The following is a 21272-nucleotide window of genomic DNA, read 5'->3' as shown; positions in this document are numbered from 1 at the left end:
TCAACCCATACAACATCTATCTTCCCTTTTGGACTACTTTGGTGTACCATACAAATAAATATGAATATAATCCTAGCCAAACTATGACTCAGGATGAGCCCCCAACCCTTCCCCTCATTGTAAAGTACGCGCTGATGAAGCAACTTCTCACCGAGTGGCTCCTCATCGGCCTGTCCTCTTTAGCATGCGTCAAGGTTGACCACAACTTCAACACTACCTCTCGTCATTGATTACTTCATCATCAAGCCAAGATTCCATCGAACATCTAACTAGAAGCAACGGATATCCAATGGCCACGTTTTTCAAGTTTCACTTGATGTGTGCTTGCATTGCACCTCGAACCTACTACATGATCACTTATGCACATGCCCGCAATCATGTATCTACATCTGGCTGCACCCTAGTGGCCGTTCTAGCATGCATCGATAATAATCCTGCAAATGGAATTAGTCATATCTCGTGCATAACCACAATCCTAAAACATTATGATTTATGCACACCTGCATATAATCTCATAAGCATAACCTTCATGTGTCGCTGTTATACTTGTGCTTTGATATGTGTGCATCTTTCCCTGAACACATGTACGCCTCTAGCATAAATGCTATAATATAGGGAGGAGAACAAGTGAGGATGGAAAGCTTCTCCTCTCTCCTTGTTTATGTTCGACCATTGAGTTCAGATGCAAAAAAAAACAAAACAAAACAAAAAATAAAGACTGAGGAAACCATCACATTGGGTCTACCTTTCCCGTCTCCTTCCCACGGATCTCAAAACCAAATGGGTGTTCAAAAGGTTATTGTCATGAAAGGAGATCAAACCTTCTTTCGTGCCAAAGATACAACCTCAACCCCAAAGGTAAAAGGATTGGATTGATATGCATAATGATATGGGTTCAAATTCTAGGATAGCCATTTTATGCAAAAAATATCAACATTTAGGTCTGTTCCAATCCACTCGTCCCAAGGCCCTGGATTGCTAGGACGATGATTGGATCATAGTCCTTTGTAATTAAACATAGCAAAAAAAATCAAGCAAAAGATTTCTTTATAAGAATGGGTAGACATTAGGCATACACATTGCCCCTCTAGTATTTCTGAGGGTTTGAGCAAAAATACATGTGTTACATCCATGATATAAAGCCTTTAGTTTTTTCGAAGAAAAACTAATTATTCAAGATATTCGTCAACCTTCTTCTTCTTCTTACCTTATTATACCTACCTAGGTTCAAGTTCTGAAATCGAGACCTCATTTGGTGACATTGGTATTGACTTGCCCGAAGATCGGTCAGTTGCACCTCCAGATAAATTAAATTCATTTGAATAAGCATTTGAGTCCATGCTACTCTTTCCGATGCAAAATGCCGGTCTAGAAGGAGCTTGGAGAGACACGGAGTTGCTGTTGAGCATCACAACAACTTGTGACATGGTGGGTCTATCAGATGGATTTTCCTGGACACACAATAATCCAATGTGAATGCATCTTAGCACTTCGCTTCTTGGGCAATGGTTGCCTAAGGATGGGTCCAATATCTCCAAAATTGTTCCTACCGTCCACCGCTCCCAAATCTGCATGAAGTGAATTTTTTCAGTCATTTAAGATAGAACTATATTTATATCTATACAATTGAAAACTTACATAGCTCAGTAGGTCTTGAGCAGATTCAGACTCAGAGTCGCTAGTGTTCTTTCTTCCAGACACGATCTCTAAAACAAGAACACCAAAACTGTATATATCTGACTTGATAGAATAGTGCCCGCGCATGGCATACTCTGGAGCCATATATCCACTGTAACAAAATGAGTAGAATATTTAAAATGCTCTATAATAAACCATGATTAGAATGCATAGGTTATTCAAGATTTCTACTTACAATGTTCCAACAACTCGGCTTGTGGTGCCCTGAGTTTGGTCTCCACCAAAAAGCCTAGCCAAACCAAAGTCTGAAATCTTTGGGTTCAATTCTGCATCCAGTAAGATATTGCTAGCTTTTAAGTCCCGATGTATAATTTTTAACTGAGATTCTTCATGTAGGTATAGCAGGCCTCGAGCAATCCCACCAACGATCTTGTACCTTCGCCCCCAATTTAGCTCTTCGCGCTTTATATGATCTATGTCATATAAACTTAAATGTCAATTAATTACATTCAAAAAAAAAAACCTTAATACTCAATTAAGGTCACACATAATAGAGTAAGCCCGAAGAGGGGCTGAATGTAATATGATCGGACATTTCTTTTTTCTAAACTAAGAAGAAGGGTTAACCTAGAAATGCAAATTATAGATTTAGTTGGAAGAGGAGAGCCTATATATAAACAAACATCAGAGTTCTAGATTCAATATTAACATTAATTATAGCTCTACTATATTATGGTCACTGCACAGGCTTCTAAAGAGAGCCGGTCAGATTTTTGTGGAAGATGAAATTATACCGAAGAGAATGGTATCCAGGCTTCTGTTAGGCACATATTCATAAACAAGCAACTTCTCTTGTTCCTCCAAGCAAACACCCAGAAGCCTTACAAGATTCCTATGCTGGAGCTTAGCAACTAAAACTAGCTCATTTCTCAGCTCTCCAAATCCTTGTGTAGAACTAGTTGATAACCTCTTCACTGCTATTTCTCGTCCATCAGGTAGTAGTCCCTGTACAGAATCACAAGATTAATAGGAAATATCCAGAACCAGAAAAAAAAAATTAATGATATAAATAGAACTGATGAGGATAAAGAAAATAAAGGTACATGTGATAAATCTTTATTTTGCAGGAAAATTCTATTAAGATTAGATTTAGAGAAGTTTGCAAAATAGGCTTTCATCATACCTTGTAAACTGCACCAAAGCCACCTTCTCCAAGTTTGTTCTCTTCGGAGAAGTTAGCTGTCGCAGCTCGTAGTGTAGATATATCAAGTAATAGGGACTCCACACTTGCAATCTCCTCTGGGCTAGTCCCATCTACTGAAAGAGCACAGAATTTGGAAACTATTGTCAAACATTTTCGCACTGAATCTTATGTATGGAATAAGGGTAACAAGATGAGATAATTGGAGAAAAATTTCCAAAAATAATTTTGCTTAATGAAACCAAGTCTGCTTTAGTTTTACAGGCTCATTGATGTCCATTGAAATCAATAATCAAGCAACGCATGACTTATCGCTTATAGTAAACTTTTCAGGTCTAACTCCTGCAGTAACTTCACCTAATATTTCATCCTTTCCCATCTTGGTAGAACTTAATTTAAAAAGAGCTGGATAATTTGTAAAGAAAGCATTTAATTCATGGGTTACTTACAGGGTAATCTTACAACTGGCTTCCTCCTCCTCCAGAAGCAAATGCAAATTATCGAGATCAGCAAGAATGCAGCTACTAGAGGTATTGCAATCGCAAGGACTATACCTGTGGCATTCTTCTTCTTTCCTGCATCGATAAATGACTGATTTTATCTGTATTTCTATATCAAACATCACACATTGATGATATCGAAACATGGAGCTGTATTAGTGCATCTTTGTTGTGTGTGTGGCACCTATAGAAATTGAGACCAATGGTTTGTGGGAAAATTTTATTAATTATTATTCTATAAACCATGTGGTTCTTACTTTGCAAGCATGCTGACTGGAGTGCCTCGAGTAAGTGGATCAGGTGTGAAGCAGGAACATAGTTTCAAGAAGGATTGCCATTTAAGAAGAATTCAAGTACAATTATTGTTATTATTATTATTATTATTATTTTGCCCCAAGGTTAGTAATCAGAAAGTGATCCTATGAGAGTGTTAATTCGGCGTACTCATGACGGTGTGAACTTTCTTTGGTCAAACAAGAAGAAACTGGTGCTAGTTGGCATACCCTTCAATATTTTAAAGAAAAAAGATGGCTACTTCGGCCGGTTTGTGGAAATAACACTTGTATGTTACAGCACTCATCATTAGTGCCTAGCTGTGTTTCTAATATACAATTGTTACCTTTTTATACTGCAGACCAACAAGAAAAAGCTAATCTTTACTGTTACCTTAAGTCACCAGGTGCTTCAAATTTTATTCATGATCAACCAAGAATTTATGTATTTCTAGATTAATCATTAATATCGAAGGAGATATCTCTAAGGTTTAATACACATACACCTATGTTTCTTATTCTTCGGAACTTCAGCTTTTTATGGGCTTGGTTGCTTTTCCTTCTTAGTCCTTCCTTACAGGGTAAAGTGATTTCTCACACCATGAGGGATTAAGTGGTTGCTCTCTAGATTCAGACGCCAATCTGAAATTTATATCTGACGTGTTTTGCTCCCTTCAGTTCGGGGAGGAGACAGAGAGAGCTTGTTCTTTGTCCCCCCAACTCATTTCTGTACACAATTTAATGTCTTCCGTTTCTAACGCGTAGTCGCAAGAACATGAATTGACGAGAGGAAAAGCAGTGGGAAAAGAAAACCGTGTTCTCACAACATGCTAATATTTTAGTCCCGGGAATACTGCCATTTCTTGGCATTATATCATGTTATTAAAGTATGTGGGACTTTGTACCCAAAGAAAAAAGTATGTGGGACCAAGGAAAAAAAGACGGTTGTGTGGGTGCGGAAGACTTCAATCTTCTGATTGTCTGATATTTTTGAGCTAAATGCCTCGAAAGGGCACGTCCTCATCTCTTCTAGACTTGGTTTTATTTTTACCATGAGTAATATTTTATTGATAGATTGATGACGGACTGATACGGCACTGCTGAGAAAGATGGCAGTCGCATCATTTTTCAGGCGGGCCAGTTGTCTAGATACTAGACGGAAATGTCTCCTTTCGTGGGGCATCGGAGAGGCTCAAGTCAAGCTGCGACGACCCACTGAATGGGAGACTCTACAGAAGCCTGAATCCCAGTAAAAATTTTGAAAGGTACACATGTAATTCTTTCAGAATAATTATGTGACTAAATATTCAGAAAAGTGCCAAGGAATTGAAGGAGACCAAAATTGATCTAAGAAATTCTATTACCAGTAACCAAAGTTTGTTTTTTATCAGAAACAAATAGCCCAATGAATTCGCACATTTGATAAATGGAACAAATTTCATTATAAGTAATCAAAATTTGCTTTATTAGAAACAAATAATCCAATGAAACCCACATTTGATGGGGCAAGAAAAGCCAAAATTTCAGCGGTAACACATTCTGGATCTAAATATATCAATAGATAACAAGCCATGTCCTAATTTTATTTTCCTGACAAGCAGAATTTCGAATTTATATCTTTGCAGACAATAGAAAACAGGCAAGGGCAAAGTTAATCATATCAATTAAATTATGTAGAAACATGCATTCAGGACTCAAATTGATAGGATAATAAATAGATAAGAGAACATGAAATATTAAACAGTAGAACTGGAAAGGCTGATCTATTTGCAGATAAAGTCAGAATTCTGAACTCTAGTTATAACTAAGTTCAATGGTGCTAGAAATAACAATCTTATTCCCCCTACCTGCTTGTACGGGCGGAGTAATAAGTGGAGGCGCTTGGGGGGCCGGTGCCGGTGCGGCCTCTAGCGGCGACTGAAGCCTTAGCGTCGGTTTCCCTTCGTAGAAGGAGTATATCTCGTACCTATAATTGCAGCTCTTTCCAAGTACCCTCGCTCCCTGTTTCCCCTTAAACAGGGCGTTTATTGGGTTAAGCATGCCGCTGAGGCACTGCCGGCACTGGCTCCTTGACAGGTCCCGAGTGCACTGCGCCAGCCCATATATCGTCGGAGAAGGAGGGTTGGTGGAGTTCATCATCTCCCCGGTCGCGAACATCTCGGTCGAGTTGGCGGCAGCCCAGTCGGCTACCCTGCCCATGAGCACGTTGACAAGGTTGTCGAACCGGCTGGGGTCGGTTATGTTTTGGGTGTTATACATTAAGATCTCGTTCGAGGTGTCGATGGTCGAGAGAAAGCGCTGGTTGGAGTAGTGGAGGAGGCAGTAGTCGTACCAAATGATGGCGCCTCTGGCGTAGGGGCAGAGATTGGGGGCATCCACGATGGCGGTGTCGAGGCAGGAGCGGCAGACGGAGGCGTTGGTGTCGCCGCGGCAGAGGGCGAGGCCGTAGATTTGGTTGGGGACCTGACCGAAGGTGGCGTTGGAGAAGCCACCGGAGAGGGAAGTGTTGGCGTCGAGGGAGGTGAGGAGGAGGTTGAGGTTGGAATCGTAGGTGCTGTTGGTGGTGTAGTTGCCGGTGTTGCCGCAGATTTGGTCGAGGGGGTCAGCGGCGGCAGGAGGGGAGTGGTTGAGGAGGAAGAAGAAGAGCAGAGGGCATAGCAGGAAGAGCGGGGAAGAGGAAGGAAGAGAAAGGAACATGGCGAATTGATGCTATGGTCGTGGTGAGAACTCCCAGAGACGGAGAGGATGATATGATCGGACAATGGATACTGGATGCCAACCGAGGGAAGGGAACGGTGAATTCCCCTTGTGCTGCGACCGACCAGTCCAGCCGAAATAGAGCGCTTATGTTGTTGGGGTGCGATGCGGACCAGATGGCTGTGAGGCCCTCTCGGACGCTGGGGATATACCATGCGGGATAAAGAATGTGAGATATTCTGAATTCAAATTACGAATAATAATTTTAAATAGTGAATTAAATAATTATAGTATAGATAATTTAAATAAATTAAATTACTTTATTAGTCATTAAAAGTAATATTTGAATTAATAAGAAATAAGATAAGCAATAATATCCTTCTGTGCTGTCTATTATGTTCTATGATGGCAAATAATGATCTTATAAAGATTATTTTTCTCGTCTACGAAATATTTTTTTGAGAATAAACATAATGATCTGACTTTGCTATCCTGCAGAATCTTTTTTTTTGTGGTTTTAATTTTAATTTTTGAGATTTTAATGTCATATAATAATTATTGTAAAGTTTGGAGTGATTATTGGTAAACACAAAATTATTATTGCACAACTATATTAAATAAATTAACTAAGTTCAAAAGTATAATTGTTTAATTGCAAAGGGAGATTTTGCCATCTATGACTGCATCTCTTATAAATGCATCCGATCAAATAATTTTTTTTTAACTTATAGTATCACCAACAACCTTCCAAATAGAGTAAATTCAATTGTACGCGGCTCAATTACATTTAATTATAGTTGCGAGCAAATTGAGCTGCAATACATCTTCAAATGCAAGGTTGCTTACCATTCTTAAATTATACATCTTCAAATGCAAGGTTGCTTGCTATCCTTAAATTATATTTATACATTTTGTTGTACTTGCGTTAGAATCACAGCAAAAGATCCATTTGAATTGTTGATTTTCCATTGTAGATAGATAGATAACTAGATGGATGGATGGATACGATTGGCAGGCGTTCTCAGCCTTGTGAAACTGAAGAGCTAAATCGTGTGCAATCAACGGTCCTTGTGGAAGCAAACGAGGCCGTGTGCAATCAGATAAGTGTAAGCTAACCGATTGCTTCCACGAGGACATGATATGTCGCAGTCCTGTGCCGTGCTAGTTAGCCAATCCACGTACGCAGCCTTCGCGGAAGCGGGCGAGGTCCTCTAGACCGGAGTGGAGAAGTCGTCGGTCAACGTCGGCGGCTTTTGGACAATCAATGAGAAACGGATGGAACCCGTCAAAACTTCGTGAAGTGGGGGGCGATCATGTGCTTGGAAAGTAGGGCCGCAAGAACCAATTTCAGTGGGCGATAAGGACGCCGTGACAGGTACCCAACTGGTCCAGGGTAAAAGTAATGCGTTCCAATCCAGAGTTCAGCTGCGACTTCTAGATGCGACACTTTTGACTAGGCATTGTAGCCTCCTAAGTTGGCATCCAAATATCTAAGGCTCTCAGTTACCAACTCTTGACGAGTATTACTACGTGGAATCCTATAATACAGTAAGCTTATATTGTTGGCACCAACAAATTGATTGGAGTTAGATCAGCAGTAGGCCTTTGATGCTTCTCCACTGGTCAAAGACTGCTGCATGTAGACATGGCTGGCATACTTTGGTGGCCTCATATTTAATCTTATAAAGGCGTGTGACATAAGGTTATATGAGACTAGAAAACCAAGCCAAAAGAAAGAATGATCACAAAGTGTAAATATGCAAGTACCTGAGCTAGCATGTACTCGTGGTTTATTCTTCATCTATGGAATAATCATTTACCAGGTGAAGTATAGATCAGTTGTCTAGTGAAAGCAAAGAGTGTTGTCTACAGGAGGAGGAAATTGTTTCTGCTGGATATTTTAGTATATTTTTTTTTGTTATGGCTCATATATTTTTAATATGGATATATCTATAAAAAATAAAAAATAAAAAAAGTAAGTCTTGAAGTGCTTCGGAGAACTTTTTTTCTAAATATTTATTTTTTCATGCAACCTTACTTGCAATATGTTTTGTGCACAAATCTTGTCATTTGCAATGAAAAGGATCATGCTCCAATGGAAAACTTTTGTTTCCATTGTGGGGTGAACTAACTATGCCCTAGTTAGTCTAATTGCTTTTTAGCATTAACGAATCTAAAAAGAATAAAACTATAAAATATTTAGAGCTTGTTTGAATATTTCTATATAACTAGATTGAAAGTTTTGTAGGAATCAGGTCTAACAGTTCATCTATCTCGTATTTTCTAAAAATTTATCCAGATCTTACTCGGATTTTAATCTTTAGATTGCAGGAGGAAAAAAAACTTTTGAAGATCTTTTTCTTCTTCCAATTTGGATCGGCCTATATTTAGTTGATGCAAGATAATGTTTAAATAGACCATCTAATCTACGAATTCTATAAATTTTTTATCTAAAGTTTATAAAAATATCCAAATTGTACCAAGGAGAGATGGAGAGCACATAATTTCTTTAAAAGTGGAGCGACTAACGGTTGACTAATGGTCGAAGAAGGCATATGTGCAGACAACGGATTCGTGCATGGGCTGGGACCATGGAGGTTCTTGCGTCACGCCTGAGAGCTTAGGAACCTATGGATGAATAAAAGGATGTAAGCGGACTACTGAGACGAGCATGGTCTTGTGTTCAGAAGGTCTTTCACGTCCACTCTCATATAATGACTTTAAAGGCCGCCCATTACATTATAATACATATTCAAATTCGATAGGTATACAAACAATGCCTGCCATTTAATCAGTCTCTTTCTACAATGACCATAAACTCATTTTAAAACTTTAGTGCTTATTTTTATAAGATAACAATTGAGAGCATTTTTAGTTGGCACCTACCTCTACAAGTGGCATATTGCAATTTGAGAGCATTTTTAATTAAAACTCAAGTCTACTTGCTCTCTATAAAAAAGATTTGATACTTTGATTTCATTAAAACAAAAGATATCTCTATTTTGCTCTCGCTATTTATTATTATTTTATATTATGACAACTAATAATAACTACTACAGCTTGATTTTTTCAAATAAAACCAATCAAGATACTTGGGAAGGACTGATAGCTCCAATCAAGATGCTCGATCTAGCTAACATCATCATCAGAGCTAATTGAGCAACTGTTATCACGAGATTTTCACGTCGGAAACTAGGCCTTTCATCGCCTCCTATGGGATATTTGGACCACTCTTAGCCACCGACTAGTTAGAAGGCAGAGGAGCCTAGGCTTCATTGCTCTTTTTAATTTATTAATCTTCCGCTTGATCTTTGTTCGTAAATGCTAGTAAAAGATCTTATTGAATTTTTCTAAGATGGTCTCCACCTCTACCATGCCAAAAAAAAATCTAATCTATCTAACTATATTCTGCAAATAATTGCTGTTATTTCCATTGGAATAAAATATAATTTGGAGATATTGATGCTATTGAAACTTCAAAGTATGACGTTGATGTATATAAATATCAAGTATAAACAAACAAAATGTCCATGTTATCACTACCCTCGCATATAATGTGTGGTCGTATCGCTCGCACTCTTAGCCCTCCTATACGTTGGGTTAAGACTTCGGCTTTCTTAGGGGGCCGTTTGGGTGAACAGTTCGAGCCGGAATCGGATTTTGCTCCAATTAGTTTTGTTCCCAAATTCTTAGAATTTCATTATCTTCATTCAAGTAGGTCTGTTTTTAGTATTGTACAGTCACCAATCACTATCTTACAGTTCTCCATGACAACTATTTTATTAATCCTTGCAACTCCCTGCAAGACCGAAAGATCCAAAATATATGAACTCTTTGCAGGAGCCATCAGGCGTCGCATTTTAACCATATGAAGGCAGTCAGACTAAGCAACTTTAATGGGTGCATGAATGAAATGAGATTGGTGAGGTTTCTCCTCAAGAGGGCTGTTGTTTTAGAGACTTAATCAATCACCCTTCGGAAGGCTGATCTGAAGGGAAGCATCAACCGTGTGCAATATAATTCAGTATCAGAAGCCATACCTAAAGACAACATTGAGTTGATGGTTCTACATGGGCAACTGTCATTGTTGCCAAGACGTCTCTTAGTGCTAACGCTCTTTATGTGAATATTTGGAGGATCATAAGGTTCTAACTCTGAATCATACAGAATACTTTATGGAGTTCTGGCAATTGATCGAGAGGAGTTCTAACATCTGTTAGTTGTTAATGCACGCAGCAATGAGCTGTTCAATGGCAAATCTCAAGTATGTTACACTCATTACATGTCATTGCATAGCTATGTGTAAAGTCAGTCTCCTTAAATATTTTCATCAAATGTATCAAAAAAAAATATTTTCATCAAAATAGCAAATAAAATGTCTTATTTAAATGAAGAATTATATTATGTAGCCTGATACATTGGAAGATAGACGTCATCTATTCTTGATTTTCTTGTTCTAAATATTCTGAAATGCAGACTTTGTGTTTAACTTTCTAACGTCACATTTGAGCTAGTCCCGGCATGTTGTATGACGCAACTAGTTCAAGTATTGATCAATAAAAAATTAAATATAGGTCCTATGTTAAATGATATTTATTTTACTCCAAGTCCTTTTTTTATCTTTCAGTGTTGGTGCTCTTGGACAAATATTTGAATTGATCTCGGCTTGCGTCTTGCCGGGACTAGTTCAAACCGGAAATATAAGAGAGAGCTTATAGGTAGGTCATCGCCCTTTATCCCTCCTCGTCCTGCTCCCCCTCCTCCGCCAGCGACGGCGACGAAGTCGGTGTCGGTGCTTTCCGCCGCTCTACCCAAATCAAAAGGCCTGGAACCCGACGAGAAGGGACCAGGATGTCTCCGCGCCGCCGTGCGGCATCCCCTCCGTCTCCTCGAACGCCGGAACCTACGAGGTTGTTTTATCCCCAACCTTTATCCTCTTTTTATAACAATGATGATGGTAAATTTGCGAGAGGAATTTATTTGGGGTTGGAGTTGAAAATAAAAATCCCTCTTTTGAGATCATCCTTACATCAGAGCTTAGTGCTAGGGTCAGGGTTCGAGCTCGGTGAGATCTTGTAACTTCTGCATCCTTTTAGCTGTTGTTTATTGGTCATATTAGTTCCTAAATCACTAGTGCATTGTGATGTGAGTTTTGATTCTTTCTTCTCCTCTTCCCAGCTAATGCTGCTTCTTTTTTGTCTTTTTTTTTGAGGAAACGGCTTACATTAGTTTTAGTTCATTGCTACTACCAGTATTTTTTATCTAAAGCATGATCTTTTGCTTAAGAAGCATCATAATCTAGTTGATACAGGAGAACCATTACCAAAATTTTATATCTTGGATACAACAATCAGATTTCACACTTTGCATATTATTTTAAAAGAGGGCATAATGCAGGAACAAAAATTCACAGTTGATTAATTATAGATGGGTTTGCAAGAGAAGAGATGAGGGTGTAATTAGTATAAGAAACAAAATTCAGAAGATGGGATTATATCTTTTCTGAAGAAATCGTTGGGGAAACTTAAATGCGGCCGTTGGGGATTTGGCTACTTATAAGCTTTTTAATCTGACCTCTAAGAGACAATTGAGTTGCACCAATTTCCAAACTGGTGGGTAGTGCTATCTGTGCCAACATAGCTTATACCCAAGGCTTTTTCCACCAATAATGCTCATTTCCAAAATGCAGTTCAGAGATCACGAGTATTGCACATACGAGTATCTATCTGATGGCATTTGAAATTCTGATGTGCTTAAGTGCTTTTACAAGCAATCTGTATTAGTTGATACTCATGGTTGCTAATTGTGAACTCTAATACTATAGCCATTTCCCACACTGCAAAAGCTTTTCCTGAAGTACTATGCATGGACCATCGGTATCTTCTCTAGCTAGATCAGCCCCACATTCTAGATCACCTTTATATTTTCCTTTACCTTTTCTAATGATGCTAATGTGTCAAATCCACAATCACACAGAGGAAAGCATACTGAAAACCAAGTCCATGGAGGACAATAAAAATTACCTAGTACTCGACTTTTAACATACTTTTTTCTCACTACTGTGATTGAAATTAGTTTCATCCTAAAGGTCATCCCTTGACACAGTCATCGTTAGGTGGAAAGTTAAGTTAATAGATAGAGACGGCATCTTTGCACGAGGAGTGCATCCTTCAGTTATTTGGTAGTAGAGAAACTACGGAGAGAGGTCAGGAAAGGATCACTAGCTTACTTGACACTGTTCTTCAATCCTTTCAATCCATTTCAGTTTCAGCCACCACCATCAACTTCAGCCCTGAAATCATAAATATCAAAACACCAGAAGAATTTGTGGCAGTTGTCAATCAGTGCCTACAACTCCACAAGAGCAGCAGGGTCAAGAGATTTGACCTGTTCTTCTGTCCACTCAATATGTTTTTACCTGACATAGAGAACTGGATAGCTTTTGAAGCAGCAAAGGGAGTTCAAGAGCTTGATCTGGACTTATCCATGGGCTTTGACCCCTGGACTATTACCCAACTATTTACATGCTCGCTTAAATTACCTAGCTACTTATATTACTGTGAATCACTGACATCTTTGAGTCATTGTGACTTCTGCCTTCATATCAACTTAATTGGTTTCTAGGGATGGCAATGGATTGGGTATGAGTCGGATCGGTCAATACCCATACCCACTCCTAATTAAAACACTATACCCATACCCACCCCGTACCCGTCTCGAATCTGGTCGGGTCGGGTTGGATAATTATAGCTTATAGCTATAATTAATGAGCTTATAGCTGCTATATAAATGGAAGAATCTTATAGCTTATTCTTTTATGACCCAATTTTTAATTCAGATAGAGAGAATCCTAGTGTACATCAATAACTATAACATATTCTAATAAGAAACAGTTCATACATAAGTCAAATTAATTGAAGGCTTCGAAACAAAACAAACAACAATAATTGAATGTTGTGATTTTCATAGAATATATATATTTTTCTAAGTTTCAACAATAATAAACTTCTAAGTAAAGGGGGTAAGGGATGATCGTGGTCAACGGGGCTGTGGCGGTCTATCGAGTGAACCAGAGGGAGGTGGGGGGTGAGGGAATTATGGTTATATTACATCTAGTTGGGTCTGGGGTAGGGCATACCATTATCAATACCTGATTCGAAAGCGTTTCAAGTAGTGTATCTAAAACCTATACGCATCCTGAGTTTAAATGGGTTGGGTAAAATCTGCCTCATTTGGGAGGCCGGGTTGGGTCAGTCAAGCATTTGACGGGTCAGCTAAAATTGCCATCCCTACTGGTTTCCATCACCTTCGTTCCCTCTCTCTCACACATGCAGAATTACATGCAGATACGCTCCAATTAACACTAGCAAATTGCTTGGTCCTTGAAACCTTGAGCCTCAAGACCAGCCCATCTCTTAGCTCAATCAAGGTCTTACCTTTCAACATCCAACTTCAGAGATCAGCTATCATATATTGCTGGCCAGCCCATGAAATTATAACAGTTGCTTCAAAATTCCAGACTTTCATTTACCATGTTGAATATGTCTTCGAGGACTCGTTTATTGAGATATCATCAGAGGATGCATTTTATCTCTTCAATCCATCTGAAATGCTCTGAACCTGAGCACAAATACACTGAGCTCTATCAGATCTCTCACAAGTTTCTCAGTGAGTGTGCAGCAACTTATGGGTATTTCATATCCAAAATATTGTCCATAGCTTTTTAATGTCTTTGATTCTCTGATTTGATATAATTACTACTTAGTTTCTCTGTTTTAATCAGAAGGTCACTCTATATGAAGAGGCTGATTCTGAATATTGCCTTTTCCATCGCAAGAACTCAGGGAATTGCTTCTTCTTATGAACTAAGCAGTGAAGACCTTGTTTGCATCTATGGCTTCTTTCAGCTCTGTCCTTCCCCATTCCTTGAGAAGCTCTTCATTCATGTCTGTCTCTTTTCACTGTGTGATCTCATGTTGTTACCATCTCATTGTTGTTTGCTTTCAGTATAACTCACTTAACTATATCATTGGATTTGCAGCTTCCCTCAGCATCAAGATCCCAATCAGATAAGCTATGTGATAAAGGATGTGCAAGAACTATTATATGTGGCTTTTAACCAACTCAAAAAAAGTGATCAAAATGAGGAATTTAAAGGGTGCAAAGATGAGATGAGATTGGATAGATTTCTTCTAGAAAAGGCTGTTGTCTTAGAGTATATGATATTAGTTGCACCTCCAAACACTTGTTCAGAAGGCAGGCATCAATGAGGAACTGAGTATATTAGTTCAAATTTCACAACTCTGCATTGTCAATTGTCACCAAAGGTCTCTTTTCTAGCCAACTTACTCTTGTGTGCTCATCTGGATGATGATAAAATTTTTAGTCCAACACAGAATTATTGTGAGTTTTAGCAAATTTTTTGAGCATCCTGTCGTATATTCTAATTCCTGTTCGGCAACTTTGGTATAAGTTATCTGTGCTTCGGTATCTGTTGCCTTGTGTTCTATATTTGTCTGATTTCATAAATGAATAAATAATACATGACTTACAAAGCAATCTACTAAGAATACCAATATATCTTGTGGTTGTTGTTTTATGAGATATGTTAGTGCATATGAAATAGGTAGCTTTTATGGCTTGGTTGAATGTAAGATGATCCGACATTTGTTTTTTCCAAACTAACAAGAAGGATTAAGACAGAAATGCAAATTCTAGATTTAGTTGGAAGAGGAGAGCCTACATATAAACAAGCATCAAAGTTCTAGGTTCTGTATTGATATTAATTATAGCTCTACTATATTATGGTCACAGCACAAGTTTCTAAAGAGGGTCAGTCAGATTTGTGGAAGATGAAATTATACCGAAGAGAATGGTATCCAGGCTTCTGTTCGGCGCATATTCATAAACAAGCAACTTCTTTTGTTCTTCCATGCAGACACCCAGAAGCCTTACAAGATTCCTATGCTGGAGCTTAGAAACTAAAATTAGCTCATTTCTCAGCTCTCCAAATCCCTGTGCTGAACCAGTTGATAATCTCTTCACTGCTATTTCTTGTCCATCGGGTAGTAGTCCCTATACAGAATTATAAGATTAACAGGAAATAGCTAGACCTGGAAAAATTAAAGATATAAATAGAACTGATCTGGATAAAAAAATAAAAATTACATGTCATAAATCTTTATTTTGGAGGACAGTTCTATTAAGATTAGATTTTGAGAAGTTTACACAATAGGCTTTCATCATACCTTCTAAACTGCACCAAAGCTACCTTCTCCAAGTTTGTTCTCTTCAGGGAAGTTAGCTGTCACAACTTGTAGTGTAGGTATATCGAGTAATAGGGACTTGGCACTTGCAATCTCCTCTAGGCTAGTCCCATCTACTGAAAGAGCACAAAATTTTGAAACTATTGTCAAACATTTTCTTACTGAATCTTATGTAAGGAATAAGGATAACAAGATGCGATAATTGGACTAAAAAATTCCAAAAATAATTTTTCTCTATTAAACCAAGTCTGCTCTAGATCAAGAGCAATTAATAGGTCCTTGTCCCTCAAAGAGATGACTTGGTAGATCTTACTGAAACTCTCTAACAAAAATTTAAAGAAAAGAGCTGGATGGTTTGTGGGAAGAAAGCATTTAATTCGTGGGTTACTTACCAGGTAATTTTACAACTGGCTTCCTCCTCCAGAAGCAAATGCAAATTACGGAGATCAGCATGAATGCAGCTACTAGAGGTATAGCAATCACAAGAACCATACTTGTGACATTTGTCTTCTTTCCTGCATCAATAAATGACTGATTTTTTTCTGTATTTTGATATCAACATGACACATTGATGGTATCAGGACATGGAGCTGTTGGTTAAGACGTACATCATATTAGTGCATCTTTATTGTGTTTCAAACTTGTTTGTGGCACCTATGAAAATCAAGGCCAATGGTTTGTGGGAAAGATTTTTTAATAATTATTCTATAAACCATATTGCAAGCTTACTGACTTGAGTGCCTCGGGTTAGTAGATCAGGTGCGAAGCAGAAATACAGTTTCAAGAAGGGTAGCCGTTTAAGAAGAATCCGAGTGTTTTTTTTCTTTGCCCCAATTTTAGTAACCAGAAAGTGATTTTGTGGGAGTGTTAATTTGGTGTACTCATGACAGCGCGAACTATCTTTGATCAAACAAGAATAAACTGGTGCTAGTTGAAATACCCTTCAATACTTCAAAGAAAAAGATGGCTACTCTGGCTGGTTTGTGGAAATAACACTTGTACATTACAGCACTTATCATATAGTGCCTAGCTGTGTTGCTAATATACAATTGTTAACTTTATATACTGCAGGTAAACAAGGAAAAAGTGATCTTTACTTTTACTTTAAGTCACCTGACACTTCAAATTTTATTCATGATCAACCAAGAATTTATGTATTTCTAGATTAATCCTTAATATTGAAGGAGAATTCTCTAAGGTTTAATACACATACACGTAAGATTCTTATTCTTGAGAACTTCAGTTTTTTGTGGGCTTGGTTGCTTGTCCTTTTTATTTCTGCCTTACAGGGTTAAATGATTTCCCAAAACATGAGGGATTAAGTGGTTGCTCTCAAGATTCAGATGCCATAACTGAAATTTATATCTAATGTGTTTTGCTCCCTTCAATTCAGGGAGGAGACAGAGATAGGTTGTTGGGTGTAGGCACATTAAAAATAGCCCCTTTTCTTTTTGTCCGCCCGCTCATTTCTGTACACAATTAATATCTTCCATTTCTACTGCGATGTCACACGAACATGAATTCATGAGAGGAAAAGCAGTTGGAAAAGAATACCCTGTTTTCACCTAACATGCTAATATTTTAATCCAGTGCATAGTGCCATTTCTTGGCATTTTATCATGTCACTAAAGTATGCATGACAAAATAGCCGGACAAAAAAACTGAATGTACTAAGTCCAGTGCATGGTTTTGCTTTGGGATTATTCTGGGCATCCTCATGACTGATGTGGTGAAATGGCGGTACACTAAAAAAAAAAAAGTATGCATGACCAAAGAAAATAAGACATTTGTGAGGGTGCGGAAGACTTCAATCGTCTGACTGTCTGATATTTATGGTGTATATTTGGGCTCAGCCAAGCTTAGTTACTAAAGCATTGTTGACTTAAATGTCTCAAAAGGGTCCTGCTGAGAAGATCTTTGTCCTTCATTGTTTTATTCTACCATGAGTAATTTTTTATTGATAGATTGATGACGGACTGATACCGGACTTTTGAGAAGGATGGCAATCGCGTCGTTTTCAGGTGGGCTAGTTGTCTAGATAGTCGACGGAAAGGTCTCCTTTCGTGGGGCATCGGAGAGGGTCAAGTCAAAGCATCCGACGACCTACTGAATGGGAGACATTTCAGAGGCTTGAATCCCACTAAAAATTTTGAAAGGTGCACATGTAATACTTTCAGAATAGTTGTGTGACTAAAGATTCAGAAAATTGCCAAGGAATTGAAGGAGACCAAAATTGATCTAAGAAATTGCATTATAAATAATGAAATTTTGCTTCATTAGAAACAAACAAAACAATGAAACACACATTTGATGGGGCGAATAAAAGGCAATTTCAGCTGAAACACATGTTGGATCTAAACATCTCAATAAATAACAAAACATGTTCTAACTTTATTTTGCTGGAAAACAGAATTCCAAATTTATATCTTTGCAAACGATAGAAAACAGGCAAGGGCAAAGTTAATCATATCAATAAAATTACGTAGAAGCATGCATTTACGACTCAAATTGATAGGATAATAAATATATAAGAAAACATGAAATATTATCTATTTGCAGATGAAGTCATAGTTCTGAAACCAAGAACGGATGGGTAGGTCATAAACTGAACTCTAGGCTGAGAATGACAATATTCCCCCTACCTTCTTCTCCGGGCGGAGTAACAAGTGTTGGTGCGGCCTCTAGCGGCGACTGAAGCCTTAGCGTCGGTTTCCCTTCATAGAAGGAGTATATCTCGTACCTATAATTGCAGCTCCCTCCAAGCACCCTCGCTCCCTGTCTCCCCTTAAACAGGGGGTTTATCGGGTTAAGCATGCTGCTGAGGCACCGCCGGCACTGGCTCCTCGACAGATCCCGAGTGCACTGCGCCAGCCCATATATCGTCGGAGAAGTAGGGTTGGTGGAGTTCATCATCTCCCCGGTCGCGAACATCTCGGTCGAGTTGTAGGCAGCCCAATCGGCTATCCTGCCCATGAGCACGTTGACAAGCTTGTCGAACCGGCTGGGGTCGGTTATGTTTTGGGTGTTATACATCAAGATCTCGTTCGAGGTGTCGATGGTCGAGAGAAAGCGCTGGTTGGAGTAGTGGAGGAGGCAGTTGTCGTACCAGATGATGGCGCCTCTGGAGTAGGGGCAGAGATTGGGGGCGTCCTCGATGGCGGTGTCGAGGCAGGAGCGGCAGACGGAGGCATCGGTGTCGCCGCGGCAGAGGGCGAGGCCGTAGATTCGGTTGGGGATCTGTCCGACGGTGGCTTTGGAGAAGCCGCCGGAGAGGGAAGTTTTGGAGTCGAGGGAGGTGAGGAGGAGGTTGAGGTTGGAAGCGTAGGTGCTGTTGGTGGTGTATTTGCCGGTCTTGCCGCAGATTTGGTGGAGGTGGCCGGCGGAGGCTAGAGGGGAGTGGTTGAGGAGGAAGAAGAAGAGCAGAGGGCATAGCAGGAAGAGCGGGGAAGAGGAAGGAAGAGAAGGGAACATGGCGAATTGATGCTGTGGTTGTGGTGAGAACTCACAGAGACGGAGATGATCGGAGAATGGAGACTGGATGCCGACTCAAGCAGGAAACTGTGGAGTCTAAAACGACACGTTGGGAGGAAAGGTTGAACTCCATCAGTGGTTGACCAATCTAAGCGAAATAGACCGTTTATGTTGTGGAGGTGTGATAGGGATCAGACGGCTGTGAGGCCCTTTTGGATGCTGGGATATACCATGCAGGATAGAGAATGGGAGTAGTTATACAACGCACCGATGAATAATGTGAGTTCGGGCTTATTCGAATGATTTTACCTCTTTTCTTAGTAACTAAATACTCCAAATTCAAATTACAAATAATATTCTTAAATATTTGATTTAAATAATTATAGTATAGATAATTTTTTCTAACAAATTATATAATAATATCCAAAAAAATGAATTAGTATATATTTAGGTTTTGTTGTGATATGGTTCGGATTCAATGCACACCAGAGTTGTAACTGCCAGCTTGACCGACTAATGGTTAAGTGACATGTAATGCATACGATCAATGTTCGAACGGATCTTCGAACGAATAACGTGGACTATTATAGCCTGACGCAATCTTGGGATAGTAGACAAGAAAGAATGTAATAGCTCGTCTGAGAATATCGTGGTCAGATTGTAGCGAACTTTTGCCCTCCTCCCTACATAAATTAGGCTAGGGGACCCCACGTATAAGATCTTTCATCTTACCCATAGCGTGCAGCTCATATTCTTAATCTCTTCTTTTTTTTCTTAAATTATATTTCACCAAAGCTTTGCCTAACTTAGGCACTAGAGGGTCCCCTCATCGGACGAGTTTCGGTAACTCCTATTTGTCTTTCTGCTCGCATGTTGGATCCTACAACAACATACCAACCTTAACCATGCCGACCAATCATCGTCACCAACATTAGCTCTACTAACTTTGTCAAGTCAGGTTTTTGGCAGCAATAGATTGGTGTCGTGTGTGGAAATGAGAGGAAGGAGATCTAAAGCCATAAAATTCAAAAGGAGCAACCACCAATCTACCACTAACCAGGTTTAGCTGGAGTCCAATAGTACCTAACACAGCGTCCAAAGATCTTAGTCCTCTCAGCTGGCCTCTAGAACTGTCAACACTGGGCAATTCAACTTTTTTATGCAACAGGTGCAGGCTCTTACGATGATGGTGCAAAATCTACAGCAGTCGGGCCAACCAAGCAAGCACGGCCCGGTGTAGAACAACAACCATTACCCTAAGAACTCTGGATGGGGCTGAGGAGACAGTCACATGAGCTCCCACTCTGAGATGGGCTCCAACTCTAACATCTCTTCATCATGTCGGCCAGCAAAGCCTTCCAGGAAAGAACCTTGATCATAGGATCGAGAAAATGAACAACAAAAATGAGGCATTGAAGGGGAAGAAAGCTGAAGCCGGGGATAATTTAGAGATGATGATTGAGCTCCCCTTCTCTAGGGAGATTATGGAGGAACCTCGAACAAGGAGATTCAAGATGATCCAATTTGAGATCTATGATGGAACCTCAGACTCGATGGACCATCTCGAAAGCTTTAAGGCATTTATGGTCCTACAAGAAGTGGCCGACATAGTCATGTGCCAAGCTTTATGGCTACTCTCAGAAAAGCTACTCGACTCTGGTACTCCAAATTTTGATTAAGGGTTGATTCATTCATTCAACTAGCTCAGCTGATAGTTCGACAACATCCAGTTCAAAATTTTTTTTGCCAAGCTTGACATCTACCACCGACTCATCTCGGTCGGCCATCCATAGGCCAACAAAGAGGTCAAAGTAACTAACTGTTCTATTTTGTAGGGCTTGAAGACTAGGCTTGATTGAACTAAAGGCCTATAGGAGGACGAACTGCCTAGTATATTGTGGGCCTACCATACCACTCAATGGACACCAACCGAGGAGACACCTTTAAACCTTGCCTTCGGCATGGAAGTGGTCATTTCCGTGGAGATAGGCTTACAATCTCATAGCGTAGAGGCCTATGATGAGCAAATAACTCCGACAAACTCGGGGCTTATCTTGATCTGCTCAAGGAGATACGAAAGCAAGCTTAGATCCCAATGGCAACATACCAACAACAACTTGCCCAGTACTACAATTTTCAAGTTAAAGATTAGCTATTTCAACCTGAAAATCTTATGCTCCAAAAGGTTGAGGTTATAGAACAAGTAGAACGTCCAAGGTAGCACCAA

The 21272-nt window shown here is 39.4% G+C and overlaps 2 protein-coding genes and 1 long non-coding RNA gene across 8 annotated transcripts; 1 reads left to right on the top strand and 2 right to left on the bottom strand.

Moving 5' to 3' along the window:
* Positions 1-1030: 1030 nt before the first annotated feature.
* LOC103714842 (cysteine-rich receptor-like protein kinase 6) lies at positions 1031-6539 on the bottom strand. The gene is made up of 7 exons (XM_008802272.6): positions 5459-6539; positions 3289-3414; positions 2822-2955; positions 2433-2643; positions 1874-2111; positions 1639-1789; positions 1031-1568 (listed from the first exon to the last, which is right to left on the bottom strand). Exons 1-7 carry the CDS (start codon positions 6306-6308, stop codon positions 1218-1220), a joined length of 2061 nt encoding a protein of 686 aa, XP_008800494.3. The 5' UTR covers positions 6309-6539; the 3' UTR covers positions 1031-1217.
* Positions 6540-11044: 4505 nt separating this feature from the next.
* LOC113463233 (uncharacterized) lies at positions 11045-16513 on the top strand. Its single transcript, XR_015968843.2, has 3 exons — positions 11045-11218; positions 14153-16044; positions 16156-16513. It is a non-coding gene; the product is annotated as an uncharacterized LOC113463233 (long non-coding RNA).
* Positions 15055-19181, bottom strand: LOC103714841 (antimicrobial ginkbilobin-2-like protein). Of its 6 annotated transcripts, none has more exons than XM_039119242.3 (4): positions 18217-19181; positions 15967-16089; positions 15557-15690; positions 15055-15421 (listed from the first exon to the last, which is right to left on the bottom strand). In XM_039119242.3, the coding sequence occupies exons 1-3, from the start codon at positions 19043-19045 to the stop codon at positions 15560-15562; spliced, it is 1083 nt and encodes a 360-aa protein (XP_038975170.2). In that variant the 5' UTR covers positions 19046-19181; the 3' UTR covers positions 15055-15421; positions 15557-15559. The 6 variants fall into 6 exon arrangements, with proteins under 6 accessions (XP_038975170.2, XP_017700155.3, XP_088560557.2 ...); XM_017844666.5 differs by having other exon boundaries at positions 15055-15383; XM_088704431.2 differs by having other exon boundaries at positions 15055-15383; positions 15557-15687; positions 15967-16116; positions 18217-19180.
* Positions 19182-21272: the final 2091 nt, after the last annotated feature.

The sequence above is a fragment of the Phoenix dactylifera genome, chromosome 9, assembly GCF_051530095.1.
Source record: "Phoenix dactylifera cultivar Ajwa chromosome 9, Ajwa_hap1_PhDact_Kaust_v1.1, whole genome shotgun sequence".
NCBI classification, from domain to species: domain Eukaryota; kingdom Viridiplantae; phylum Streptophyta; class Magnoliopsida; order Arecales; family Arecaceae; genus Phoenix; species Phoenix dactylifera.
The sequence above is the reverse complement of the archived record's forward strand: the minus strand, read 5'-3'. Positions and strand labels throughout refer to the sequence as shown.